Source organism: Aythya fuligula, chromosome 14 (assembly GCF_009819795.1).
Source record: "Aythya fuligula isolate bAytFul2 chromosome 14, bAytFul2.pri, whole genome shotgun sequence".
NCBI lineage: Eukaryota > Metazoa > Chordata > Aves > Anseriformes > Anatidae > Aythya > Aythya fuligula.
In genome coordinates this window covers 13,858,335-13,886,045 of record NC_045572.1, presented here as the reverse complement: position 1 = coordinate 13,886,045, position 27,711 = coordinate 13,858,335, and the positions used below count along the sequence as shown (strand labels likewise).

At 59.5% G+C, this 27,711-nt stretch overlaps 2 protein-coding genes across 2 annotated transcripts in view; one reads left to right on the top strand and one right to left on the bottom strand.

Moving 5' to 3' along the window:
• The first annotated feature begins 1,214 nt into the window (after positions 1-1,214).
• LOC116494757 (proton-coupled amino acid transporter 1-like) lies at positions 1,215-17,978 on the top strand. Its single transcript, XM_032196820.1, has 11 exons — positions 1,215-1,249; positions 3,939-4,086; positions 4,538-4,628; positions 4,908-4,996; positions 5,210-5,305; positions 5,576-5,660; positions 6,692-6,910; positions 7,088-7,186; positions 8,472-8,638; positions 12,828-12,997; positions 16,834-17,978. Exons 2-11 carry the CDS (start codon positions 3,944-3,946, stop codon positions 17,097-17,099), a joined length of 1,425 nt encoding a protein of 474 aa, XP_032052711.1. The 5' UTR covers positions 1,215-1,249; positions 3,939-3,943; the 3' UTR covers positions 17,100-17,978.
• A 2,247-nt stretch (positions 17,979-20,225) lies between these two features.
• The window catches only part of FAT2 (FAT atypical cadherin 2), a 42,196-nt gene continuing 34,710 nt past the window's right edge, over positions 20,226-27,711 (bottom strand). The window contains exons 20-23 of the mRNA XM_032196984.1: positions 25,687-26,128; positions 23,136-23,289; positions 21,590-22,182; positions 20,226-20,764 (exon numbers count right to left, since the gene is read on the bottom strand). Coding sequence (XP_032052875.1) covers positions 20,226-20,764; positions 21,590-22,182; positions 23,136-23,289; positions 25,687-26,128 — 1,728 coding nt within the window. The remainder of the gene's footprint in view (positions 20,765-21,589; positions 22,183-23,135; positions 23,290-25,686; positions 26,129-27,711) is intronic.

The window sequence follows — 27,711 nt, the reverse complement described above, 5'->3', positions numbered from 1 at the left end:
CCCCACCTCTGGCCGGAGCACAGACGGGGCAATTTCACAGAAGTGTCCCCAGAGCAGCTGCAGGAGACCTGTCCCCAGCACGGCAGCTCAGGTCTGCCCTTGGAGCATCCCCATGGTGTGCGTGGGACCAGCTCGGGGACATGAGGTCCTTGTAGGGACACCTCCCCATGCGCCTGCAATGATCACAAAAGGGGGGAGAGCCCCCAAACCTCAGCCAGACACAAGGCACCAGGCGGCTCGTGCTGCTCCCAGCAGCCAGGGGAGGTGGCCGGCCACGGGCCACAATTGCTCAGGGTGGGACGTGGCTGTGACACGGCCAAGGCCAAGGCCAAGTCCCGGTCATCTCATTTCGCCCCTGGGACCAAGCCGAGGCAGGATGCTGCACCCAGTGTGGGATGAACTGGGGCCACACCGCCAAGCCCAGCAGCCTGGTCACATCTGGGGGCCCTTCAGCTGCAGCCTGGGGGTTGGCTAGTGGTGTAGGCACTGGGCTTAGCGGGCAGCATCCATCCTGCTGCAACTGCACTGCCCTACAAACACCTCCTGACCCCGTTCTGACACCGGCCACATCCCCACAGCCCAGAGGTGCCGGTGACCCCCTCACCCCCATCTGTGACCCCCCACCTCGCTGACATTCCGTGCCTGCTGCCGGTCCCCCACGCACTTTAACGCCTTAACCCCGGTACGGCTGCCTGGGCAGAGCCTGCAGGAGGTGCCTCAGCACCCCGCCGTGCTCCCACCTCCTCCCGGTGCCCTGACCTCGCCCCGCAGCACCACTAACACCCCCCCTCCGCTCCCTGCTCCCTGCTCCCCCCCCGCCGGGCGGGTGCCGGGCCCTTAATAAACGTTTGTAGGAGGACGCGGGGCTGCAGCCTGGTGGCGCTGGGGGGGGCTGGGGGCGGGCCGGGAGCTGCTGCCCCCTCCGGGCTGCGATCGGCGCTGCGGGGCCGCCGCCACCGCGTGGCCCCGGTTCCCGCCAGGTTTTCCCGCGGTTCCGCCGCCAGGGCGCGCCACCGCGCCAGGCCACGCCCACCGCCACGCCCACCGCCACGCCCACCCCGCCGTCCCGCGGCCACGCCCGCTTGCCCTCACTTCGTGGCCACGCCCCTCGGCTTCGCTGCCTCCCCGTGCGCAGGCGCCGGCGGAGGGCTCGGCCGGGCGGCGCGGTCAGCTGAGCGGGGTGTCACGTGACCGCGCGGCCCAGGGAGCGCGCCCGGCCGGGGCCGCTGCGGCGGGGGGCGGCGGCGAGGTGCGGGGTATGGGGGGTGTATGGGGTATAGGGGGGGTGTGGGCGGTATGGGGGGGTATAGGGGGTGTGTGGGGTATAGGGGATGTGTGGGGTGCATGGGGTATATAGGATATACGGGGTATATGAGGGGTATGGGGTATATAGGATATATGGGGTATAGGGGGTATAGGGGGTGTATAGGGTATTGGGGGGTGTATAGAGGGTGTGTGGGGTATAGCGGGTGTGTGGGGGTTGTGGGGTACATGGGGGATGGAGTACATAGGGTATACGTGGGGTATAGGGGGTGTATGGGATGTGTGGGGTGTATGGGGTATAGGGGATGTATAGGGGGTGTATAGGGTGTGTGTGTGGGGTACAGGGGGTATATAGGGTGTGTGGGGTATAGGGGGTGTATAGGGTATATGGGGTGTGTGGGGTACGTGGAGGACAGGGGGTACGTGGGGTATATGGGGTGTAAAGGGGTATATAGGGGGTGTATATATGGGATGCGTGGGGTGTATGGGGTACGTGATATTCCTGTGGTATGTGGGGTGTGGGGGGGCACCCTGCGGGGCAGTTCTAGGGGACAGGGGTGCTGGCAGCCTGTGGGGTGCTCGGTGGTGTGGTGTGGGGGGTGTATGGGGTGCATGGGGTGTGTGGGCTGCATGGGATGCCGTGCATAGGGTGCGTGAAGTTTGTGGGGCACATGGGTTGTGATGTATGGGGTGCAAGTCCAGAACCCCATTGTGTCCCGTCGCGATGTGCTGCAGGCAGCAGCGCGCCAAACACCTTGGCTGGGACGTGCTGAGCTCCGTTTCATCCCATTTAGCCAAGGCTTTTCCCGGTGGCTGCGTGTCCTGCATGGGGCGGGGGCCAGCGGGGACCAGGAGCAGGGCTGCTCATGTAGGGGAACACGCGTGAAGGCGGCTGGGATTTGGGGTTGTGGTGGTGCCCCGCTCCCTGTAGGGGCTGCGTTTGGCTGCCTCGTGCCCGGCGGTGTCCGGGGCTGCTCGGCGGAGCCCTGCCCGATGACAAACGGGTTCCTCGCTTGTGTAAACTTCGCCGTGGCTCCGGGCACCGTGACGTGGCCGGGCGGGGGTGATTTATGGGTTTTGTGTCCTGCCCTCGGCTTGGGAGCATGGCTGGCCCCGGCTCCGCGGCTGCCCTCACACCGCTGCCGGTGCTGCAGGAGGGGAACCTCTCCGGGGCAGCGTGGCCGGCTGGGATGTGGAGCAAAACGTGGGGATGGCGTTGGGTAAATGCCCTCGGTCCCCGTTTCCCCGCTGTCGGGGCTGCCTGCGGCTCCGGGCTCCTTCCCTCGCGTGACCCCGGGGGTGCGTGCGGAGCCGCCCCGCAGGAAGCAGAGCCCGGCTGCGGAGCCTCTGCCGCTTCCGCTGGGGGGGGGACGGGGCAGGCAGGGCTCGTCCCGTTTGGGGACCCTTTGGGTGGCCCCGGTGGCACCCTGCGGAGGTGCTGAGTCTGCAGGGCAGGAGGCTGGCCCTGCTGCGGCACGTGCTCACCCGTCGCAGTCACCTTCTGCCTGGGGACGAGCGGTGCCCGAGCATCCCCGGAGCATCCTCCTGAGCCCCGGGAGGGGAAGGAAGAAGAAAAATCCTACAGGAGGAGGCAGGAGCAGAGGCAGGAGGGAGGTCGGGAGGCCTCGGGGAAGCTGGGCTGGCTGTGGGAGGTGGCAGGGAGCGGTGGCTCTGCGGGGACAGCGCTCGGTGTCTGCGTCGGGTGAGCTGCAGCGACGGCCAGCAGCTGTGGGATTGTTTCTTTTAGGAGATTTTTGTCTTTGCCCTGCCTGAAGGATGAGGTGGGGGCTGCGCTCAGGGCTCTCCTGCAGCCCCGTCCTCCTCTGACTCCGTGGGTTACTGCGGGGGGGAGCGGAGCCGGGTTCCCCGGTGGCGCTCGGTTTCCTGGCGGGCATTGTGCAAACGCAGGAGGAGGTTTCAGCCGAAAGCGGGTGCTGCCCTGGGGCTCCCGCTGTCCTCTCCGGGCTCGCCGCTGGCTTTGCTCTTCCCTCGGACGTTTTCTGGTGCCTTAAGAGGAAGCGAGCGCTGGGTTTGGAGCGGGCTGTGCAAGGTCAGCAGGAGCTCCTTGGGGTGCGTGCCGGAGTTGAAGCAACCCGTGGCTCGTCAGCTGAAGCCGAGGGGCAGGAGCTTTGTCAGGGGGGTTTGAAGGAGTTTGTGGGGCTTGAAGGACTTTGTGGGGCTTGTAGGGGCTGGCTTTGGGCTGGAGTGAGCGTGCTGGGCTGCACTGGGCAGCCCCCTGGTCCCGTGGGCACTTCCATGGCTCTGAAACCTTTGGGGGGAGCGCCGTGCTGCCTGCATGGGGACTGTGCCCCAGCCTGATGGGGCACAATCAAATTTTCAACCTTTAACTATCAAAAAACCTAAAAAAGCATGTTAGGAAACCTCTTTTCCTGGCCGGAGCGAGGGACACCCACACGGGTGTGCCCGAAACGGGGACACCAGCCTGGAGGAAGAGCCGTGGAGGAGGGGGGGGAACGTGCCCTGGGTCCTTGACCTCGGGGCACGGCGGCTGGCTGATTGCTGGGGCGGGCAGCCTGCCCTATAAAAGCCCTGCGGGAGCGCTGCCTCCAGCAGAAGCAGCTTGTCCCTCCCTACCATGGCCGATGCCAAGGAGCCCGGGCTGGGGGCGGTGGAGCTGGGCTCCCCCGGTGTCCCTGACACGTCTCCGTCCCCAGGGACCATGTCCACGCGGCGCCTGCGCAGCGAGGACTACAACGACTACAGCTCCACGGACGTCACGCCCGAGGGGAGCCCCCCCGGGGGCATCAATGGCTTCGCGCACCCCGAGTCCTACCAGCGCTTCGGGGAGACCAACGGCACCACGTGAGGGACCCCTCCTGCCCCGCCGGGGCTTTGTTTGGCACTGGGGGGTGGAGGGGGACAAGCGGTGGCTCCGTGCTGCGGTGCCGGGGGGTGGTGGCGTGGGGGGGATCCTTCGGGGTGGCGGGGGCTGCTGGCATGGGGCAGGCAGCTGCCTGGTGTGGTTTGGTTCCCTGGTGATGCCGGGCTTGCTGCTGGTGGGATTTCATGCGTTGGGTTTTGCCTGGGAGCTGGTTCTGTAGATATCCACCCAAAAGCTGTTGGTGAGCTAAAAGAGTGAAGTCTTCACCTCCAGTCCGTCCCAGTTCCTGCTGGGTTTGGTCTATAGGGTCTGGACCTCGTGCGTGTTTGCCCCAGCATCACGGAGCAGCATTTGGCCCCGGGGCAGCACCGAGGGCTGCGTCTGGGTGCGTGCTTCTGCCCCGGGGTGACCTCAGCATCTCCCCTCCCTCAGGTGGTACCAGACCCTGATCCACCTCCTGAAGGGGAACATCGGCACGGGGCTGCTGGGGCTGCCCCTGGCTCTGAAGAATGCCGGCATCCTGGTAAGGCAGCTCGCAGCCTCTGAGCCCTCTTGGTGCGCTCCCGGGGCCCTGGGAGCACAGCACACACCTCACAATCCCCCTCAGCCGTTGCTCTGTGCTGTGGGGCCATGGGATTTTACCCTCTGTGGGGTTTCTCCTGGTGGTTCTGCCCGTGGGGAGATCAGGGGGTGCTCTGGTTCCTCCTGCCTGGGTGCCAGGCGCTGTCTGCACCCCAAACCCCGTCCTGCAGCTCTGTCCCCGGCCGTCAGAGTGCAGCCTTCCCCCTCTGTTCCCCCGCAGCTGGGTCCTCTCAGCCTGCTGGTGATGGGCATCGTGGCCGTGCACTGCATGAGCATCCTGGTGAAATGCGCCCATCACTTCTGCTACAGGTAAGGAGCGGCTCCTGCGGCTCTCCCATCCCTCCCCCCGGCCCCTGTCACGTTTCTGAAGCTTCCCAGCACCACGTTCCCCGTGGTGAAGCCTCAGCCAGGCACCTCCTGGGGCTTTTTCACCACCGATTTCCCCGTTAGTGCCACTGTTCGCCACGGGAGCCAGCAGATGGGGCTGAAGTGATGCCTCTCCTCTCTCTCTGTGCCGGGCAGGTTCCAGAAGCAGTTTGTGGACTACGGAGGAGCCGTGATGTACGGGCTGGAGTCCACCCCCAGCGCCTGGCTGCGGACACACGCCGTCTGGGGAAGGTACCTGAGCCCCCGGGCAGGGTGCTGAGCTGCTGGGGTGGAGCTGGCTGGTCCTGGAGCTGTGCTGGCAGCCCAGCAGCAGGGATGCAAAATGGTTTTTGGCTCACCAAATGGTGTTTGGTCACCTGGCCCCAGTGCTCAGTGTCCCCCCCAGGAAGGTAACGCTGAGGGTATTTAATTTAGCTCTGCCCCCAGTCAGGGGAGTCCCAGGGGATGTGCACTCCTGTTCCCAGGTTACATTTCTAACAAGCAGTTTTTTCTCTTTGCTAGGCGCTTGGTGGGGCTCTTCCTGATCCTCACCCAGCTGGGTTTCTGCTGCGTGTACTTCGTCTTCCTGGCGGACAACCTGAGGCAGGTGAGGCTTCGCTCCTGCTCCGTGAGCAGGCAGGGAGAGCCCCCCGACCTGGCTGGGAGGTGTGGAGGAGCCTGGGCTGTGCTCTACCTCCCGTGTCCCAGCCCTGCCCTTCACAAAAGGTCTGATTTTTGGGGCTGCTGCTGCTCAGGAAAGTACAAGTCCTGCATTGGGGTGTTTTTGGAGGGCACGGTCTGCCTGAGGGTCCTTGTTTGCTCCCCATAAAGAGGTGTCGGAGCTGCCTGTGTTGGCCGGGAGAAGCAGAGGCTCGTTCCTGGGGAGGGAAGGCAGGAATGGGGTGAAAGAGGAGGAATTGTGCCTTTGATGTCCTGCCTAGCTTGGCTAATTGGTTTATTGATACCCTGTGAGCGAGCAGTGTGTGATGGCCACCGGGACCTGGCGTGAACCTCTCCACTCCCTGGCTTGGTCCGGTTTGCATTCCAGTTTTTTGCCTCATCCCACGGCTCTGGAGGTTAATTACACGGTGAAGAGTTTCCTTCTGCTTGGCGTCGGGAGGAAAATAAACAGAAACCCTGAACCTGCCTGGCTGCCAGGCTGTAAGGAGCTGGCAGCAGGTCCGTGCTCACAGCTCCGTGCCATGCGGATGCTGCTGAGCACCGTTCCCCCGGCGTGCTCCAATCCTGCTCTTGCAGTAGCAGTCTGGTCCCTAGCACCGTGGCAGTGCCTCTTGTTAACCCTTCTCTGTTGGTTGCTTTGGGTTCATTTTTTTGCATTTTTTTGGGTGGAGAGAGGGGAATGTTGCTTGTTTCTGTCTGAGGTGCGGAGCGAGGGTGCGGGTGGTAGCTCAGGCAAGGTGGCACCGTGCTGGGCAGAGCTTTGGTTTGGAAAATAGCTTTGGAGCACCGGGGATCTGCTCCAAAACCACCTGAAGAGCTGCTTGGCTTTGATTTGAATCAGTCAGCTGCCTCTGAAAATGAAGTGAGGTGGTCATCCCAGCCACCTGGGGTGGGCTGCTGAGATCCGTGGCTGTCAGACCTCGATGGGCTTCCTGGAGCATCCCTCTGCTTCCCCAGGTCGTGGCCGCTGCCAACGACACCAACAATGACTGCAACTCGACCCGCACGGTGACTCTGACCCCCACCATGGACTCCCGGCTCTACATGCTGTCCCTGCTGCCTTTCGTGGTGCTGCTGTCGTTCATCCAGAACCTCAAGGTCCTGTCCATCTTCTCCATGCTGGCCAACGTGGCCATGCTGGTCAGCCTTGTGGTCATCTACCAGTACATCGTCAGGGTACGTGCTGATGCTGTCGCTGCGGCTCCCTGTGCTTTACGGGGTGCTGGGGTTGTGCTGGTGTGTGGGGTGGGTGGAGAGGGGCTGTATGGTGCTCGCCCTCTGCTCTGTGGGGAGCTGCGGGACCAGGCTGCGTCCTCCCTGCTGCTCCATTCAGTATGGGCTTTTTTTTTCCAGGACATTCCCGATCCCAGCGACCTGCCCCTGGTAGCAGCCTGGAAGACCTACCCTCTGTTTTTCGGCACGGCTATCTTTGCTTTTGAAGGCATCGGGGTGGTAAGTCTCGGCGTGTGGCACGAGAGGCTCAGCCTGCGCTCGGGCTTGCCGTGGGACCCGCTGTGCATTGCAGCTGAATTTGCAGAGCAGCCTCCCTGAGAGCAGCCCAGGCTCTGGATGATGCTGTTCGCTCCAGGCTACCTCCAGGGTCAGCCTTTGGTGCTTCCACCCGAGGCTGGAGGAGCAGGAGCTTTGAAGGGGGCCGTGCCTGGCACTAGGTTGGGCTCCCCTGGGGGTGTCACTTAGCACAGGGCAGCCAGCAGAGCTGCAGGAGGCATCCTGGCTCTTGCTTCAGGCTGAATCCTGAAATGGGAGGCCGAAAAGCACGGCATGGTAAAACGTCACCCGCTCCTCCCCACCCTGCTGGGAGGCAGCGTGACTTCCCCCCCCAGCAGCCATGCGGCACGAGCCTGCTGCGGAGCTGGATTTCTGTGTGCCTCCCGGACCAGGTGCTGCAAACAGAGCAGCTGCGGAGAAGGCCGGGTGGGTGGAAGGCTTAATGGCTCGCTGAGATGCTGTGGGTTGTTTCCGGGAGCTCCCTTCAAAGGAGAAAAAAAAATAAAATGTTTTCATCTCTTAATATAAGCTGGCTATGTAAACACGGGGCTGCAGTGTGCCAAATCCATTCCAGGAGGAGTATTTACAGAATGCTCTGCCCAGGACAGAGATCTCTCGCTGGCAGCGAGGTGCATGCTCTTTCTTCCTTGCGCAGCTTGGAGGTGGGGAAGCAAATAAAAGCTATTCTGGTCTTGCCACTGTCTCTCCTTGAAATCACCACCACCCAAGGACAGCTATAAAAATGTTTGCTGAAATTCTTTGAAGCGAGTGCTGGTAGTGTCAAGATGGGGCATTGTCCCTGCTCCTTTTTTTTTTTTTTTTCCTCGTGTGTTCTTTTTTTTATTGTCCTGCCTGTTTGAAACCTGTCCGTACAAACTTGCAGCGAGAGGAAAAAGTGCCTCAGCCATTGCTGGGAAAAATAAGATAAGGAATTGGGATGGGCACCGCCGTGCTGCTTTGGGATGCGGGGTGGGCAGCATCGCCCTGAGGTGCTGGGCTCCCATGGGCACAGCCCCTGGCAAGGCACACGGTCCCTTTGCGAGGGCACAAATGACCCTGTTGGGGGCTCGCCGTGCTAAGCCCAGAGGTCTCAAATTTGAGCATCTCCAGTGCAGCAGGTCCTGCTGGGGTCTCCAGGCTCGGTGCAGAGGGCTGTGCTCAGCTATGGGGCTGGGGGTGCGGAGGAACAGGGGAGAAAACTGCTGCTCCATCCTCCTCCTCCTTCCAGGTGCTGCCTCTGGAAAACAAGATGAAGAACCCGCGGCAGTTCCCGGTGATTCTCTACGTGGGGATGACGATCGTCACCATCCTGTACATCAGCCTGAGCGTGCTGGGCTACCTGCGCTTCGGGGCGAACATCCAGGCCAGCATCACGCTCAACCTGCCCAACTGCTGGTGAGTCCCTGCAGGGGGTCACCCCTTAGGTCACCTCACCTGGGGGAGGGCCAAAACTGGCCAGAGGAGCTTGGTGAGACGTTGAATACAGCCCTTGGCACACCAGGTGATCTGTGAACAGCACCAAACCGCTTCTTTTCCCCAAATGAAGCACGTGGGAAACCTAAACCCAAAGCTGGGAGCTCCCGGTGTGGGGGAGACGTGGTGGTTTTGCCCATGGGCTGTGTTTCCCTGTTTGCAGCCCTGGAGCTCGAACTCCCACTCCAAGCTCTGCACCCAGGCACCTCGCAGCTCATGGCGAGCTGGGGCTTTGTGCGTGGATGCTGTGGCCATGGGGGTGCTCCATCCCTTAGGGGCTGAATTCTGCAGCTCCTCCAACCTGCCTGTCCTGCACGGCCTCCCGTATGGCTCTGGCAGCTCCCACCAGCCACCAAGATGGGTTAGAAAATGGGGGGTAAAGATGTGGGACTTGTGGGAACTGCACACGAGTGTCAGGGCAAACTCCTTTGCTTCACTTTCTGTGGTTCCCCGTGCTGGCTTTCACCTCTGGCATTTCACTAACACCCCCGGGGGTAGGTGGTGCTCAGTGTAGTGGCTCCGTATCCACCCTGGAGGAGAAATGCCAGCAGCTCCCCTTGCCTTTGTGACGAGAAGCGTGGAGGCTCTTCGGCATGCAGATGTTGGGAATAAAAGCCTTTCCCAGCTTGCTCCTCTTGGGAGTATTTGAGGAGGCCTTGCACAACCCCGTTGCTGTCCCTTCTCACCACTCGCTGCTCTGGGGCACCTGCCTGGCAGGCAGGGAGGAGGCTGCAGAGAAGCTCGTGTCCTCCGTGTGCTGCTTGCCCCAAAGCATCTCTGTGTGTCGGTGCGGAGCCGGGGCTGAGGTCTGGTCTGGATGCCACGAGGCTTCTTGGAAAGCTGTCCCGTGGCAAAACAGTTTCTCAGGATGCTACCAGGCTGGTTAGGAGTTTAAAAAATTTCTCTTTGAAGCCTTCACTGGCTTGAAATCCAGCAAGAGACCGAAGTGAGAGTTTGAGCTGAAGTGGCTGTGCTCTTCCCCAGCCCTGTCCTCTGCTCGGTCAGCAGCTGCTTGGTGCTGCGCCCTGTGACTTGCTGCCTCCTCCCCACAGCCGGGGCAGATTTGGGCAGGACTCGGGTTTTTGAGTCACTGCTGGACTTCCACATCCTGGCCTTCTGCAGCTGCCCAGGCGTGGCTCTGGGGAAAGCAAGATCCTCTGTCAAATGCGTGTTTCTAGGAGTCTCTCTCTTTCTGTCCAAGTGATTTTTCTGGGGGGGGAGACACGTAGGATTTCTCAGATATGGCCCTTTGGAAGCAGGGCCCAGGGAAGCCCCAGAACATGGCAGGGCTGCCCCTGGGCAAGGAGTGCTGTGGTCCCTTGTGACTCAGAGCATGAAACTCTTCAGTCATCGTGCCTGCTTCTTTCTGGCAAAACGTTTGATGGAGGCTGTAAACACTGCACTTGGAAATACGTTATCTGTCTTGTTAAAATAAGGGCTGGGAAACTCAGGCTAAAGCCTTGAAGGTTGTTTTCCCCTGCATGCCTTACCCCCTGGGTGATGGGTGAAGGCCTGCTCCTGACACGGGTGTTTTACCAGTTCTGCTTTGCCAGCAGGTTTTCTCCCCAGCAGTAAAAAAGGCGCCGGGCTGCAGCAGCTGGCCAGAAGGGCTGCGGGTGAGAAATCACGGGGCTTGCCTGCAGCGTGGGAGACAGGGCAGGGATGGTGGAGGAGATGCTGCAGCCTTGCTCAGCCGTATCCATCGCCTGGAGGTCTCTAGGAACACGTCTGCCGAGCCTGCTGGCAGTCGTTGAGATAGAGGATGACTAAGGACTTTTCCAGCCTCGTTTCTCTGCCACCGCAGCTTCCTCGAGCGAGGAGCGTGGCGGTTCCCGGTGCCCGGGTCTAACCACAGCCTCCCCGAAACGCTGTGCTGCTCTGCAGAAATCCTTCCTCGCAGCCTGGCAAGGTTGCCTCACCTCACCAGCTAAAAGGGAAGAAGCCCTGCGGCGAGGGGGGAGATGCCTGGTTGCGTACGGCCCGTTGGAGGTGTGTAATGCCAGAGCTTACCGTCAGAGGAGGGTTTCCCATTTCTTGCTGAAATATCTCGGGGCACAGCTTGTCAGGATGAGCTGGTGTGGCTCTCCTGGAGAAGCAGTGCCTCTCCAGACCCCACTTGCCCCTGAGTTTTCTCTGGGTCAAGGCTAACCCTGGAGCTCTTCCCCTTCTTGGTATTTAAACTGCCCTTTGAGCTTGGTGTCCTGGCTCCTGACCTGTGCAGAATCAGGACCCAGCCTTACTTGGTGCCTTTTTTTAATAACATCTCTTAAAAAATGGATTGCCTTAAGAGCGCTTTATTGCTTTACAGCGTTCACTTCCTGAGAACACAGCTATGGGATGTGCAGAGTGTGGGATGCGTGGCTCAAGGCTACCGTGCGCTCAAGTCGTGTGCGGTGCATGCTTGGCCGAGTGGGTGCCCTCTGCACTCTTCTGATAGCTTTGCTTTGTTTGCCTATCGAATCGCAGGATCATTTGGTTTGTGGAGGGTATCCTGAGGTCATCGGCTCCAACCACCTACTCAAAGCACAGCCAACTTCAGTGTTGAAGTTGAAGGGATGGAGAGTCCCCACCTCCCTGGGGCCATGTTCTGGTGTTGAGCCACCCTGCTGGGCTGCAGCTCTGTCCTGCTGCCTCTGGCACCCCTGCTGTGCTGCTCAGAGCCTGGCTGTGCCTTCTCCGTGCTCTCCCATTAGGTGGCTGAAGCCAGTAACAATATCCTCCTTGACCTCTTCGTGCTGAACGAACGCAGGTCTCAGCCTCTCCTTACACATCGTGTCCTCCAGCAACCTCAGTAGCTTCTCCTCAGCTTGCTCTGGTAGCTTCGTGTCTGTTTTGTCCTGGGAGGCTGGACACGGTGCTCCAGCTGCAGCTTTACAAGCCCTGATTCCTGCTTGGTCAGCATGCCTCGATTCAGGGAACAGGTAGGGCTGTAGCTGATGGTTACATGATATGGTTACAGATATCGCTCCTCTGTCACAGAGCCTGGTTCTGGCTGCCGGGAAGCTCAGGGCAGAGACAGGAGGGAGGTGGCTCTCTGGCTCTCCTGCAGCCACGCTTGCCCACTGCTGCAGTATGAAAACAGCTGCTCCGTAGTTCTGTGGAGGAGGCTGAGTTGCAGGTGGAAGTGGTGATGTGTGCATTGCGTTTGCTTTGTAAGCCCAGACTTCTGCTGGCAGCACAGTCCTCCCCCCACAATCAGCAGTAAGTGAAATCAGTGAAATATTCATGGCTGGAGCTGATAAGCCTCGTAGAAGGTGTTCTTTATCTCCTGTCTTAAGGCAGAGAATAAATTCCACCTGGCTGTAAACAGGGAAGAGAGCTTTTTCCCCTTTCTTCAGCTCAGAAGCAGGTTTTCTGCAGGTGAAGTTCAAGGGGACCATCGCCTCTGGGGACAGGTGGTAGAAGGAACTTCATTCTGGGTCACCGACCGAGAGTCGGGGTTGCAGACTGCAGGCAGTATCAGTGCTGTTTGCTGTGTCTCTGGTGAGGGCTGTTTCCTAACACTTGAGTATCTGTGTTAGGAAATATTTGTCCATGCTTGGCAATCAGGAAGAAGGCCACCCCGTGGCACTGTGTCATCCTGGACACATGGAGGGGGCAGCACGGAGCCCGTATCCCTCCGTTAAGTGGTGACAAACCTGGAAGATGTGTTGCCTGGAGTGGGCAATGGCAGTGCTGCACAGGGACATTGACAAAATAGATGGGTGCCATGATGTGTCAAGGGGCAAATTAGGCTCCTGTCCCGTGGGCAGAGGCATATTGGCCATCCCCGTGCCTTTTTTTATTTTTTGAAGTGGCCCTTCACATCCGTGCCCAGGAGGTTTCTCAAGGGGAAGCAACACTCGAGGCTGCTGGCCTGCTGCTTCCTTACGCAAAGCCAGGGCTGAAACCTCTAATTAGGTGTGGGCTCGGAGGTTCTGCTATCCCTTGCACAAGAAGTGTCTCGGTGAAGTGAATGCATCACCCTTAATTTGTCAAGAGCACGTTTAGAGGAGTAGATGGCTGGGATACAAAAGTCCTTCTTGGCAGAGTGCTCCTCCTTTTTACTGTTGATGCCATAGGGGTTTGTAACAAGAGCGAGTCTCACTGGTCCCCTCCTTCTCGTTTGCAGGTTATACCAAGCTGTCAAGCTGCTCTTCTCCTTCGGGATTTTCTTCACGTACGCCGTGCAGTTCTACGTGCCCGCCGAGATCATCATCCCTCCCCTCGTCGCCCGCGTGTCGGAGCGCTGGGGCTGGGTGGTCAACCTGCTCCTCAGGGTGGCCCTGGTTAGCGTGACCTGTGAGTAGAAAGCAGCCTGTCCCACAGCCTTCATCCCTCCGCCTGGGAGCGGTCTTCTCTGCAGAGGGGTGGCAAATGTCCAAATTAATTTAGAGGAGCTATACAGTCCCATCGAGCTTTATATGACACGTCCCAGCAGCTGGTCTGGTGTGTGGGCAGCTCAGACCGGAGCCTGCTGGACCTTTGGAAGGGTGTGGAGCTGGCAGGAGACTTACCCAAGCCTCACGTGCTGGCTGAAACAGCACGGCTTGGAAGTGCCTTCTGCTCCTCTGGCTTTGAGTTGAGATCTTGGAAGGTTTTTCCAGGTGTTCTGGCCAGATATAGAGATGTCATTCCTTCTGGGATGCCTCTTTGAGTCTTCTGGCTTTTCTGGGGACTGCTGGCTTCTCCCTGCAGAAGGATGCACAGCTTTTGGGGCAGTGCCAATGTACAGTCCGACACCGCTTATTGCTCTGCCACAGTTCTGGGAGGGCAGCTGCCCCTGTGCTTTTAAAGTTCAGCCCAACACATGATTTTAGCAGGTTGGGAAGGAGGTTTGACCTATCTGCCTTCTTAAGGGGAAAAATATGAGCTGGGAAAGGTAGGTGTGTGGAAACCTAAGGGCCACCAGGTCACCAAAGTACAGGATTATCTGATTTTTGTCTGGCTTTGATTCCTGCAGGCTAAACGCTTGCTGTTCTCAGCACAGCTGAGATGCTTGACTGAGCTTCCAGGCGTCATCCACCAAAAAAAAAGAGCATTTCTGCACGGTGTGACGCTGCTGATGCACCGCAGCTGAGCATCAGAGGCCTGGCCCTGCATTCCAGTGGCTCTGGTTTGGGCTTGAGCAGAGCGTGGTGCTGGCTGAGAGCAGGGTGCTGCTGCTTGCTGAGGTCTTAAGAGAATATCCCAAGCTGGAAGGGACCCACAAGGATCAAAGTCCAAATCCTGTCTCCACACAGGACCACCTGATAATCAGACCGCGTGTCTGAGAGCATTGTCCAAATGTTTCTTGAACATGGGCAGGCTTGGGGCTGTGTCCACGTCCCTGGGGAGCCTGAACCAGTGCCCAAACACCCTCTGGGTGCAGAACCTTTCCCTAACCCCCAGCCTGACCCTCCCCTGTCCCAGCTCCATGCCATTCCCTCGGGTCCTGTCGCTGTCCCCAGAGAGCAGAGCTCAGCGCCTGCCCCTCTGCTCCTTGTGAGGGAGCTGCAGGCCGCCATGAGGCCTCCCCTCGGCCTGCTCTGCCCTGGGCTGAGCAAACCCAGGGACCTCAGCCACTCCTCACGCATCTTCCCCTCCAGACCCTTCCCTATCTTCGTAGCCTTCCTTTGGAAGCTCTTTAACAGCTTTTTGTCCTTTTCATACTGTGGTGCCCAAAGCAGCACACAGTGCTGGCGGTGAGGCCGCAGCAGGATGGGTCAACCCCTTCCCACGGCCAGCCAGCAGGGCCCTGCCTGATGCACCCCTTTGGGCTGCCAGGGCATGCTGCTGACTTGTATCCAACTTGCCATCACCCAAAACCCCCAGATTCTCCAGCCTCTCGTCCCCCACACTATGTACAGCCAGGGTTGCCCCAGGCCGAGCCGTGCTGGTGGCGGCTGGAGCGGGGTTGGGGCCCAGAAAGCAGCAGGGTGAGGGGCAGGCGCCTCCCCCGGTCCCTTAATTGCTCAGAGCTCATTTTGAGAAGAGCCCCCTTTGATCTTTCTGCCTTTCATTTCCTCGAGAAAGGCAGGAGGAAAGCCTCTTCATGTCCAGCCTGAGAGCGAGACCAGAGGCTATTGGAGGAGCTGGAGCCGGCACAAAGCGGGGCCAAAGTGCCCGCAGCGAGCGTTTGATCTCGTGTCCTGTCCCTGCAGCATGGTGAGGGATGAAATCCCGCTGTGCTCCAGCTCCCCAGTGCCAGTGGTCGATCTCAGGGCTCGCTGCGGGTCTTGGGGTGTGCTTGGCCAGGGGAACAGGGGGTTTGGTGGGTTTAGGCAACAGCAGCAGCGGTGCCCCCCCATTTGGGGTGGGGAGGCAGCTGGGCGTTGGTAGGGGGGTGCTGGTTGCTTTGTACCTCCTCCCCTTATCTTTCCCCGTAAGAAATCGCCGTGGCTGTTGGCGAGGATAAAAGCAATTAGGGGGGGGCTGCATAAATATTCATCGTGTGAGCGCGTGGCCGCAGAACAAGCCCGCATCGTGGCTTTTGGCTCGCAAAGAGAGGATGCAGTTTGGTGTAGGGGTGTCTTTCAAGCTTCGACTTCAAAACCAGCACGCTTCAGAACCCTTTGAATGAATATCTGTGGAAAGCACGACCGTTGCCCCGGAGGCTGAGGGCTGCAGCTGGTACTTCAGCTCTGCCTGCTGCGGAGGGGCGTTAATTGTGTTTGCTTTGAGCCCAGAGAGCGGGGTGGGGTGGGCTGAGGAAGCTGTTAGTAGCCAGCTGCTGGAGCAGGGATGCTCCTGGTGGCAGGGACCCTCCTGTCCCGTGTCCCCTCAGAGCTCTGTCCATCCAGCTCCCCCCTGAACTCCTTTTGGGACAACTCGGGAGGGCCCAACGCAGTGAGACCACAAATCCACCAGCTAGGCTCTTGGGGAGCTTTTTGGGGCAGGCACAAAAGGTTCGAAATGCCCAGCAGAGGGCATTGCCCAGACATTCCCCTATCTCTGCCTCCAGTCTTGGTGGTGCTGGCATCGAGCTGTTGTGTTTGAAGCGCTGCTGTGCCTGGCACAGGGCTGGAGGAGCTGGGTTTCCCTGGAGCTGGGTGTGCTGGTGGGAGCTGCCACTTGCCTGCTGACCCCCCTGAAAGTGCAGCGTGCTCCAGTGATACAGTCAGAGACCAGCTGGCTGCTTTGTTTCCCTGTCCTGTGTGTGAGGAGCCCCAAGAGAGCTTATCTCCACTGCAGCTGTAGCTGCCACAGGTCTGGGGTCTCCTAAGTCTATGCAGTGAACCAACCTATTTCTTTTTGGCATTCTGATTAAGTGCTGAAGCCTGCCTTTCTTGCAGAGGATGCTCTTCTGTCATGCAAAGCTCTGGCTGCCTTTTCCCAAGGACTTGATTTCACCGGAAAGCAGTAGCAATGCACTCAAGCACAGAGCTTCACCGCAAGTGTTGCTCCCAGCTGCAAAACGGGACCTTGCCCACCCTTTATTTTATATGATCCACCCAAAGCATAGTGCTGCGGTACCCGGCTGCTCTGCCAAGTCCTTTTGCACTTTTCCCAGTGAGGCAAACTGCAAACGCCGTTGGTGGCTCTGGGTTTTGTGGGCCACGGCACCAGGAGGAGAGCCCGGAGCTGCTGTGGTGGCGGTGGTTGGAAGGAGAAGGCACCGTCCCCGTTCCTCCACCTGCCCTGAGCAGGAGGAGAGGGAGCACGAACGTGCGGGGGTTTGCAGCCACTAATTGGAAGCTGGAAGGAGTCTCCCAGGGGGATTTTCCTTGGCTGCAGTTTTTACGGGACAAATGTTGCCCCTCCAGGCTGTGCTGGAAGTGCTCCGGGGGTGGGGAGGTTCTAAACGCTCGCAAACCACATGGATTTATTCAGGGGTGGGGGGGGGGATGCGGCTTTTTCCTGCCGCCTTCTGCTTTCGTGGGTTTTCTGAGGCTCCCCAGGTGTGAGGCAGAGACCTGGGAGGTGCGGGGGAGCGAGTGCTGGCTCTCGTGATGGGGCCGGGGATTGTTCCACGAGCAGCATCCATTTGCTGGGGTCTCTCTGCAAAGTTCAGTGTGTGAAAAGGGCAGAGGCATCACGCAAGTAACAGCATCCCCGCGACGGCTTTGCCTGCTCTAATTGGGGTGAAAGGGGGGCGGTTTGGAGCTGGCCGTGCTCCCTTCACGCCTCGCTCACCTTCCTGTCCTCTGCTTCCCCAGGCGTGCTGGCCATCCTCATCCCGCGCCTGGACATTGTCATCTCCCTGGTGGGCTCCGTCAGCAGCAGCGCCCTGGCTCTCATCTTCCCCCCGCTGCTGGAGATCGCCACGTACTACGTGGAGGGCATGCACCCCCTGGTCATCGCCAAGGACGTGGCCATCAGCCTCATCGGCTTCGTGGGCTTCGTGGTGGGGACGTACGAGGCGCTGGTGGAGCTGGCTACGCCTGCGGCCGTTATCAATGCCACCAGCATCTCGGCGCAGTGACGGTCCCCCCGGCCCCTCTGAGTGCTTTGCTGGGGGCACAGGGGCCAGGTTGTCCCTGGGGATGCTCTCCCTTCTCCTCCTGCAAGTCCCGGTGGGTTTGGGATGGGGCTGCCTGGCTGGGGAGGAGGGATCTGGCCCTGGCCGGGGCAGTGCCTGCCTAGGGGGAAGGTGACACAGCAAAGCAGCCCCCTCGGCACTCCTGTAAATAGGTATTTTGGGAGGGGGAGGAATCCTGGGGATGTAGATCTTATTTTTATTTTTTTTTAAATCCCTACCTTTCCGTATTTCCCCCATCCTTCCAGTCAGGGTGGGGAACAGGGACTGCTCTTCTTCGTGCCAGTTTTCTTTTTTCTCCCTTTCCCCACCCCCTCAGCACTTTATTTTGTGGCAACAGAGAGACCTCAGCTCAGCTTGGAGAGCGTGGAGCTGCCTCCTTGCCCCGGCCCCGTGGGGATGGAGAGCAGCACCGAGGTGCAGAGCATCCCAGGGCCAGTGTGGGAGCCCCCAGCTCTCCCACGATGGCACCCCTGGGTGCGAGCACCACCGGTGGGCGCAGGCTCCTGCTGTGCCCCCGCTCTGTTCCCAGCCCTCTCTGGCACCGAACAGAGAGGGCTGGCGTGGAAGGGTTTCATTCAGTTTCCTAACGCACATGTCCCACGCACGTTTTTTTGGAAGCATTAGGATTTCAGGTGTGTGGAGCCCTCTCTGCTCTGCCAGGGGGCCGTGGTGTCCCTGGGGCTCCACGTGCTGTCACATCACAGAACCCAGCGCCTTGTTTACAGTGCCCGAGCTGGCCCCGTGCGCTCTGGCTGCATCTGCAGTCCCTCACTGAATGTCAAATCCCCAAAAAGTTTTTTTTTTTTTTCTTCCCTCCTGGTCCTCCTCCCTCCCTGGCGGCATCCATCCTCTGCTGCAGCTCCGGTGCCCTGGAGGAGGCTGCTCGCTGGTGCTTCTCCCTCTGCTCCTCTTGCTGCTTGCGTTGTGGCCGGCGCACGCCCAGGGGCACCTGGCTCTGCCCTGCCACGCTGCTGCTTTCCTTCCTCTCGGGGAGCACAGCCTCTTCCCTGGAGCATTGCCTTGCCTTTCTGCTGCTTTTTATTTTTTTTTTGGGGGGGGGGGCAGATAAGAGCAAATGCATTCTCCACGGGGTGTCTCTTCCTAGTGGTGCGAAGTGGTGTTGGCTGAGCTGTCCCTCTGGGGTCCCTTGTCTGGGAACCTTCAGCGCCGTGTGCCCTGCAGCCAAAATGCAGTGCCAGCAGGCTGTGTTTGTGCATCCTCCGTGGCTGGTGAGCAGGACATGGGCTTACTTCTGGCATTTAAGCCACTTCCAGGAGGGGAAGGCTGTGCAGAGCAGTGTGTGTGCAGCTTGTAGGAGCTCCAGGGCACCCCGCGGGTGGGAAAAGTGCAATATCCGTGTCCTGTTCTGCATGGGGACCCCAGCTCTGCCTCTTCCCAGGCTGGTACCAGCGCTGGTGCTGTGCAGGGAGGGTTGGGCAGGGCTCACCCATGAGGCTACTGCACCTGGGCTGGGTTTGGGTGCAGAAATGTCACCTCCCTGGCAGGGGACATCTACATGCTCCCAGGGCGCTGGGGTACTTCTGCAGCATTAACCATTTTTTGGTGATTTTTTTCCGGTGTTTTATTGGGCTGAGGCACAGCGGGGGTTGAGCAGGAGTGGTGGGACACCAAGGGGACCTGGCAGGGGCCAGATGGACATGAAAACTTGACACTTGTTTGTTGTAGGCTGCTTTGTAACCAGGGGAATCATGTACGTATGGAAGTGATTCACGTCCGTGTCGCGTGCCTATGGATATTGTCAGCGTGGGTGGCTGCCCAGTGGGGGAACTGGTGCGGCACCCGAATCATGTATCTCACTGTAATCAATAAATTGGATTTATTTTTTACCTGAAAAAAGCGATGGGAGGGGGTTTCTCTCGCCTGTGCAGGCGAGCAGGAGCTGTGGGAGGATGCGAGGGGACTCATCTGGGCTGCAGGGGGTAGGTGTGGGGCAGCCGTGTGCCAGGAGCACCAGGGACTTGCTGCAGCTTTTGGGATCCGTTTCTGGATCAGTTTTTCTCTACAAATACCACCCAAGCACAGGGCTGAGGGGTGCCAGTGTGCAAAACAAGCTGGGATCTCCTAGTTACAGGAGAATCAGTTATCCTATGAAATCAGACTAGTAAAAAAAAAAATCATCTTTAATACTTTCCAAAAAAAATCAATGGAACAAAAATTACATCAAACGACCAACCGAAGAAAACCTTTCACAAGAAACAGCACATTCCCGAGCACAGGGACGTACAACAAGCCCTCAGCTGGTGCCCATCCCGCGCTGGGGATGCCGCGGGTGCAGTCCATGGCACAGGGGCTGGCCCTGCAGTCTTTTTGGGATACACCAGCCCCAGGGGTGTGAGGGCTGGGTACCGCTGCAGCCTCGGGGCAGGTTCCCCTGCTCCCCGCAGCACAGCCCAGCTGGGAAGGGTCCACGGGCTGGTTTTAGTCCATGCCGGTGCCATGTGCCTTGTTGCATTTTTTTATTTTTTTTTTCCCCTGTAGAAATGGACGTTTGTTTTATTTTCTTGGACTTCTTTTTGCCAAGTTGAGGGCGTGCTGGCAGGCCTGGCTGCACCCCCTCATCTCTCAGCCAGCCTCGTGGGGAGCAGACGCAGAAGAGGGTTTGCACCAACCGAACCATCCCACCGGGCAAACCATCGCCCTGATGCGAGTCCTCGGCACCAGAGCTGGCTGCGGGGTGCCACCGGGGGCTGGGCAGTGCTAGTCCTTCCCTGCCTTCTCCTCCAGGGCTGCTGCAGTGCCTGCTCTGCTCCTCCCCGGGACCGGGCAGCCCAGGCTGCAAGGAGATGCACGGCGTCGTCGGGGGGAATGCTCCGTGGCAAGGAGGCCGGTTAGTCACTGGCATCCCACGAGCATCCTCCGTGTCCTGGCGATGGCCGGAGCATTTCCCCTCCGTCCACAGCAGGAACAAAAAGATCCAGCCAAATCCCACCCCAGCGCGGGGGGCGAGATGCTGCAAACCGGGGCGGGGGGGAACGCCAGCCTCCCTCGGGGTGGGGACACACACACACGTGTGCGCTTCCCTTCTCAGCTCCGGGACGAGTCCCTCGGTTAAAACATCACCTCCTCGCAGCTGCCGTAGTCGCTCTCCACCATGTCGGAGCCCTCGTAGTTGGGGGGCGGCAGGGGCTGGGGGCGGAGGCCGGGCTGGTGGTGGCCCACCACCTCGCAGTCGGCGTAGGACGGCTGCGCCACGCTCAGCCTCATGCTCACCCGCTTGTAGCCGGGCTCGGGCTGGTAGGGGACCCCTTCGCCCTGCACCAGCTGGGCCGGGTAGTAGCTGATGGCCGTGTACTCGTTCTGGCACTGGGAGGCTCCCATCTCCACCGGCCCCAGCGGCAAGAAGTCCTCCAGGTTCTGGTTGCTGTAGCGGGGAGGGATGGGGGCCCGCTTGTTGCTCTGGTCCAGCGGGAAGGGGAAGCCCCCGTACAGAGCCACCGGCTCGGCGTCGGCCGGAGGAGGGGGCGGCGGGGGGAGAGGAGGGTGGGAGGAGGAGGCGGGGGGGGCTTGGATGATCTCGTAGTGGGAATACTCCTGGACGTCCGAGGAGAGGTAGCGGGGCGGCCAGTAGGTTGTTTCTGCTGGGTAGACTGGAAGAGAAGAGAGCTGTGTTAGCTGTGGTGCGTGCCCCGGGTTGGGGTTTTCCCTCTCCTGCCCTCCCGTTGATTCTCACTGTGTAGGCCTGAGCCTGCAGGAGATGTGGCAGGGGGAGCGAGGAGCCATGGGGACTGGGGAGCTGCAGTGTCTGCCCTGGGAGAAGATGGGATTTTGGGGCACCCCTACCTGTGCCGGGGCAGTGCTCCCACCAGGCTTCTGACACTTCCCACCCTAGCACCCAAACGACACACTTCAGCACGCCACATGGATACAAAAAGCTTCCACAAAGAAGGGATGGTGCAGAGCAAGTGATCCACCGGATCCCTTTCCCTCTACTTCACTCTTGTGAGCTCTCTTTGGCAGCTCTCCTGGCTGCTGAGCTCCTGGGCAGGAACAGAGCAGGGACCTGGCTGCCTGGAGCCGCATTTCCCTCCGGGCATGATCCCTCTGGCTGTGGGCATTTGGTGTGAAAGACTCCACTAAAACTCACGCTGACTTTTAGGATCTTAAATATTCCTCACTGGCTTCAACATCCCCTTTTACAGGGACTTTTGACCCTGGGCATGTGGGAATTCAGGCCGTCCATTAATGGATCCCCTGCTGCTTGTGTAGGGAGCTAAGTGAATTAAAGCTGAAAATGGGGGTGTAGAGGTGACACCTGGGGAAGGGAAGAGCCAGTGGAAGGACTAGGGCATCATTCACCCACATTTTACTTTGCTCTGCCCGACACCATTGCTCTCCCATGTTTGCAAACGCGTGATCCACCTCACAGGGGTAAAGGGACCTGGCGAGAGCAAGCCAAAACTGCAGCTACTGACCCATCTCCTCCCTGGCCCAGGTGCACTTGACGAAGGACTCGTTGTCGGAGTTGGAGGGGGGCGCGGCGGGGGGCAGGTTGGGCGCCACGCTGCACACGATGGTGCCCCGGTGCTTGGGGGCGTTGGCCGAGTTGAAGGTGACGAACTCGGGGGTGCCGCTGGCTTTGCGCTGCTCCGGCGTGGCCCGGTCCAGGTTGTTGTGCGCCGTGTCGCCGAGGATGTTGAGCTCGATGGGGGGCACGGCTTGGGTGCCCACGCCCACGCTCTTGGAGAACTCGCTCTTGGAGAGCAGGTCGGGGTCCTCCCGGGCCACCGGCTTGTGCGCCTTGGCGCGGTGGCGGTAGCGCTTGCGGATGAGCACGAAGGCCACGGCCAGGATGGCCACCCCCAGCACGCCGGCCACGATCTCGGCGATCTCCTCCGGGCCCACCGCCCACTGCGTGGGCACGATGGCGGGGGTGATGATGGGCTGCGTGCAGTAGTCCCCCTGGTAATCCGACGGGCAGATGCAGTGGATGGAGCCCTGGGCGCTCACGCAGCGCCCCGCGTTGCGGCACGGGTTGTCTTGGCACTCCTCGGCCAGCTTCTCGCACCTGGGAAGGGATGGAGACAACATCAGCCTGGGGAAGAGGCTAAAGCTGCACCGTCCTGCTCAGAGCTCTGGTTTATCCCACCTGGGGTGCCTCCTCTGGGCTTCTACCTCCCTTGCCAGCCGCCGTGCTACCTGCCTCTCCTGGCAGAGGGCGGGGATCCTGGCATTTACAATAGTGCTTTTCATAAGAAGGCTGCAAGGTTTACAGGATGGTCATTTTTTGGCATTTTATGGAGCATATGCAGAGCTGAGACTGAATTCTCTGTCCTGTTCTGCCCCGTAGAACCTAAATATTCTCCTTTCTCACTTGCCTGCAGGACAGGGACTTTCCCTTCCAGCAGTAATGCTCTCCCCGTGCTAGGGGGAATATGCACTGGTTGATTTTCCTTCCTTCCCCCCCTTTTTTTTTTTTTTTTCCCTATTACTCTTACTGCAGAGACACCATGAAGTGTTCACTTCTCTTATTTCTTAGCCATTGCATTACAATGCGTGAGCCGGCGTGTGTGCCATTCCAGGTATCACACTGCCACCTAATGCCCAGATACATTCCTTTATCCAAGAGTTGCAGTAATGATTTCTGCCTTCACATTTGTTAAAAACACCACTTTTCACCCCAGCTAAGTGACTCGGGGCCCCACGCGGGGCACCTCTGGTGGCGCTGGGCTGGAGGCAGGGCAGGAAGCTTGGGGAGGGTGCATGGCTGCGGCGGGTGACACCAAGCAGCAGAGCAGCCTCTGGGCTTGGTGAGTTCTCCAGCTGTGGATATTTGGCAAGCACTCGCTGACATTTAGTGTAGGGGAAACATATCCAGGCTGTAACATTGCTGGTGAGAACTCCAAAGTGGTATTAACCATAGGGTTTGGGGCCAAAGCCAAACACTGTGATGCCTGGTGATAACAGGGACCAGTAGCACATCATGATCCCAGCCCACCACAGGACACCTCCTGGCCTTACCTTTCGCCCAGGTACCAGTCGGGGCAGTGGCAGGAGTAGCTGGTGGCGGAGAGGACGCAGGTGCCCCCATGCAAACAGGGCTTGGAGTCGCAGGGGCTGTCTCCGAGCTCACAGCGCTCCCCAGAAAACAGCCCAGAGCAGATGCAGGTGTAACCTGGAGGGGTGAGAGGGAGCTGTAAGGAAACCACATCCACACGGAGGAACTGGTGAGAGCGGTGTGGAGCAGTGCCCGGCACTGATAGCACAAATGGAGGGCTCAATCCAGCTGCCTGAGCACACGCACTTGGTGCTGCTGGATGTTTGTGGGGCACCCAAACCATCTTTGGAGGACTGGTACCCACATTACAGGACCTGGAGCAGTTGCTGGAGGCTTTGGGTGCTGCAGAGCTGTTTAGGGAAGAGAAGCCTGCCCTCTCCCGACACAGTGCCTCTCCAGACAGCACGTGGCTTTACCTCATGGAGAAACTGGGGGTCAAACTTAGATTAAAGGAAGGGGAGCCTGGTGGGCTGCATCAGCATTTCTGGCCCTGCTAAAAGCGATCCCGTGCAACCCATTGTTCTCTGCAGCCTCGGTCCTGCGAGTCCTGGCGGCGCGAGGCTCCTGTCTCGGCACGCCTGGCTTCTCCTGCCTGCAGGAGGTGACTGGTCGCAGCCAGAGGAACCCGGCACACCTGGGGACGTGGAGGGGCTGCTGCTGCCTGGGTTTGGGGCTGCTGCTTCACGTAACCCCAAAATGGGAACATCCCTGGCTCTGCTGAACTCCTGCCAGTCCCTCGGCTGGCGGTGCTGTGCGGGAAGGTCAGGCTTGCCACGCTGCAGCACGCTCCAAGCCTTGGCTGCTCAGCCACGAGCCAAACTTCCCCGCTTTAGAGCGCAGCGCGAGCAAGGGCAGACCTGTTCCCACACGCGTGCCAGGGGCTGTGCAGCCAGGACGTGCCGGCGCTCGCTCGGCAGGTGCTGGACATCGCCCGTGGGGCTGCGTGTGCGCACACACACGTGTTCCTGGGCGCGGGGCTTGCCTGCGTTCGCCCTGTGCTCCCGGTTGATGTGGTGCCTGGTCTGGCTTTGACCCTTTCGGCACAGACGCGTTCTCACGTGGCTCGTGGCCCACCCGGGCTCGTTTGCCCAGACGTGCCTTAGCCTGTGCGGGTAATCCCGTGCCTGCGGTCCCCGGGCAGAGCTCTGCACAAACTCGCGCTGCGTGCCCGCGGTGTCCGGCAGTGAGCCCGCGGGGCTGCAGGAAGCCACACGCCCCGGCTAACCTCACAGCTACGCCTCCCTCCAGCAACCCCTGCCCTGCAGAAATGCCCTGTGCAATCCTGCTGGGGCTGCATCCCACAAGAACCCTGCTGGGCAGCTGGCCGTTTGCAGGGGAGGCTGTTCACGCTGGGAGGAAGCTATGGGAAGGGCGCTGGGTGATTATTAACAAGGGAGGGATTTTCTTTCCCCTTTGTATCCTCTCTGCAAAGCTTGCAGATGCTGCCCTGACCCACTGCAGAAGTGAGTTTTCACCTGTAGGGCTTTGAGCCCCTTCCAGGCCAGCCAGAGGGGATTTCCAGGCAGAGGGGTGCAGGGCTAAGGCTGAGGCACTAGGGCCAGGCTAACTGGTGTGGACAGCTTGCGTCAAATGAGTTCACCTGAGACAGGCAGCTGCTGAGTCGGCAGGGCTGGGGATCTCGTTCCCAGCAGCTGCAGGCAGGGCAGGAGGAGCTCTGCTCCCTCCTCCGGTCCTTGCTTGCTCGCTGGGCAGGGTTTGGGCTTTGGCAGCTGACCCAAGGAGCACAGAGCTCCTGCCCCACTCCACAGCCTGCAGAGCACGCCGTGCCCTGAGGGTGCCCGTCTCGGGCAATGGGGTGCTGTGGGGTGCAGCCCTGCAGCTGTGCTGGCAGCTGGGATGTGGGTGCACGGCAGTGGCATGAGGGGGGAGCTGGGAGGGGTCCTCACCCTGGAATGAGCACTTTTTGTGATGCAGCTGGTAGAAAAAGCCCTTTGATGGGAGCTGGGGCAGTGGGGAGCCTGTCTGGGGCAGAGCCTGGTGCCAAACCTCTGCTGAGCACCCGCACCCCGCATTAACCTGCCGCTCTCGGCTGTCAGCTTGCTGTTTTCCCATATCCTTTCCCATAGCCCCGGGGAGTCACCGAGTGCAGCGGGGATAGATGAAGATCTTGGCTTGTTTCTGCCCAGATACCATCGCTGCATGATCCCATCTCGCCCAATTCCGACCTCACTAATGGCTCCTTAAGCAAAGGGGATGTAGCGGGGAGGGTGGAATTTCTATTTGCGTCTGAATTTTTGGCAAAGGTGCTCTCTCCTAGGTCATGCACGCTCCTTAGAAATGTGTTCCTTCCCTCTGGGCCACGGCCCTCTGCTGAGAGCCAGGAGGATGATCTCATGGCCCCGGCTGCTCCTGCACTGAGCCAGCTATCCCTTGAGTTCCCCTGGGACTGGGGACCTCTCACTCAAGAAGCCCCTTGATAGGGACAAATGAAGAAGTTGTGACTTTCCCTTCCCTCGCTGCTCCCCCGTTGCTCTGCGTAGGATATCCACGTACCTCCTCCGTGTGTTTCGGAGCACATCCCGTTGTTCAGGCACGGATTGCTGCTGCAGGCACCGGTCGGGGAGCAGCACTGCTTTATCCCCACCTCCTCCACCACTTCCTTGGATTGCCCTTTCCCGGGCAGGAGGACCACTTCCCTGCCGTTGATCGCAAGCACATCCAGGCAGCCCCTGAACCCTCGTGTGACTCTCTGGGACTGGAGGGGTTGCCGGAGGCCCCCAAAAAGCAGGTCTCGTCTGCCCCGGGAGATGCCACAGGTCCCTGGCAGCTGGAGAGAGGCGTTCCCCAGCCCATCGATGAGCAGGCGGACAGACGTGTTCTTCACCTCCAGGAAGACCGAGTGCCACTCGCCGTCGCTCACGAGGCGCGAGGAGGAGAGGTTCCCGGTGTAGCTGCCCCGACAGCTGTACCCGAGGTGAGGCACCCCGTTCACCACCTGCAAAACACATCCCAGGGGGCCCGGTTAGCTGTGGTGCATGTGGGTGGTGTTTGTGGGGGCTCTCCACATTCCTCTTGCTACTTATTCCCCTCTCTCCCTGCCTGAGCATTGTGAGTCAAGAGGGATCCCAGTTTTTGGGCCCCAAGAATTACCAGCTAGGCAAATACAGCCCCTGAAATCTCTTTTATTTTACAAACCACCTTCATCTTGCTGGCACAACTTCGCCTATGGCCCTTTCCTGCAAGCACTGACCACTAGGAGGGAGGGGAGCTCACCTTTCCCTCTAACAGGGTGCAGAGCCATGCGATAATGCTGCTGCAGCTGCTCACCCTTTCTTCCCCCTTCCCGAGCCTAATCAGAGCCCTGGTATTCAGGCTGTCCTAACTCCATCACCGGGCACAGATGGGCTCTTGTTCTGGGCCACGTGGCCTTTATTCTTTTCTCACTGTCTCGCTAGCGGTGGGGAAGGTGCTGGAGTGGTTCCCGTTTTGGCATAGGTGAGGGATGCTGAAAGGACCTCGACCAGGAGCAGCACCTGGCAGCTTTCTCTGGGGGAGGCAAGGAGAAGGCAGGAGGCAGAGAAAGGGATTCCTGTTGTACCTCACCAGCCTGCCAGAAACCCAGGCCAAAGCTGCTAATAGGGGTTGCAATCCAGTCCTTGCTCTCCAGCAGATGGGAGGGAGACAATCAAGTTACTGAGCTTCCAAAAACAAGCCATGGTCTTCTGCACTGAACTGGGCCATCAGGAATTCCTGTCTGCAACCCAAGATTCCTCTTTAAAACTCATGGAAGAAGGAGGAAGGAAAGGTTGGCTGTGTTGTTTTGGGATGAACTCAGGGATAAATCCCTTTTTCACCTTTTTTTTCCCCAGGGCTCTGTTGATAAAAGCTCTCCTTCATAGAAGCCAAGAGCCAATGGAGAAGGAGAAATGACAGAACAAGACATTCACAGAAAACCTGCAGAGCTTGCTGCTGGGAATCCCAAGCAGATGAGATCTCCACTGGGGGACATTAGAGACAAGGAGTGGCGATGCTTGGAAGAGGCTAGAGCAAGAGGAGTGATTATGGGCCACACCAAACTTTAGAGGAACCTACATCTGGTGTGGTCGGGCTGCTCTGGAGGGGCCAAATGCAGAGTGGGACATCAGTTCACTCTTAGAGAAGTCTGTGGCACAAACAAAGCTCAGTGAGAGGAGAGTGCACCCGCCGAAAGAAGCAGGGATGACAAAGGGAAGGGAGAACTGGATGCAGCCGGCACGCGCCATGGAAGGGCCTCAGGGCAACGTGTGTGTAAATCCCTTTGCACGATTGGCAGGCACACCAGAGAGCTTTGTCACTTTGCTTTATCTGGAGGAAGGTGATTTCACTTCAGATGGGTCTGTAGATTGGGCTTATCGATTTCTGGGGCTGGGAGACAGCTGAGAACTCGATTCCCTGGAGCAAGAGCTGATGGACTGCCAAGTCCTTCCCAGCGTGCCTGGCTTGCCATCCTGTCACTGCGTCCTGCTTCTGAATATCGGTAGAGCTTAGCAACTGGAAGAGCAATGATATGTCTACCCCTGGGAGAAGCTGTCCTCTTTA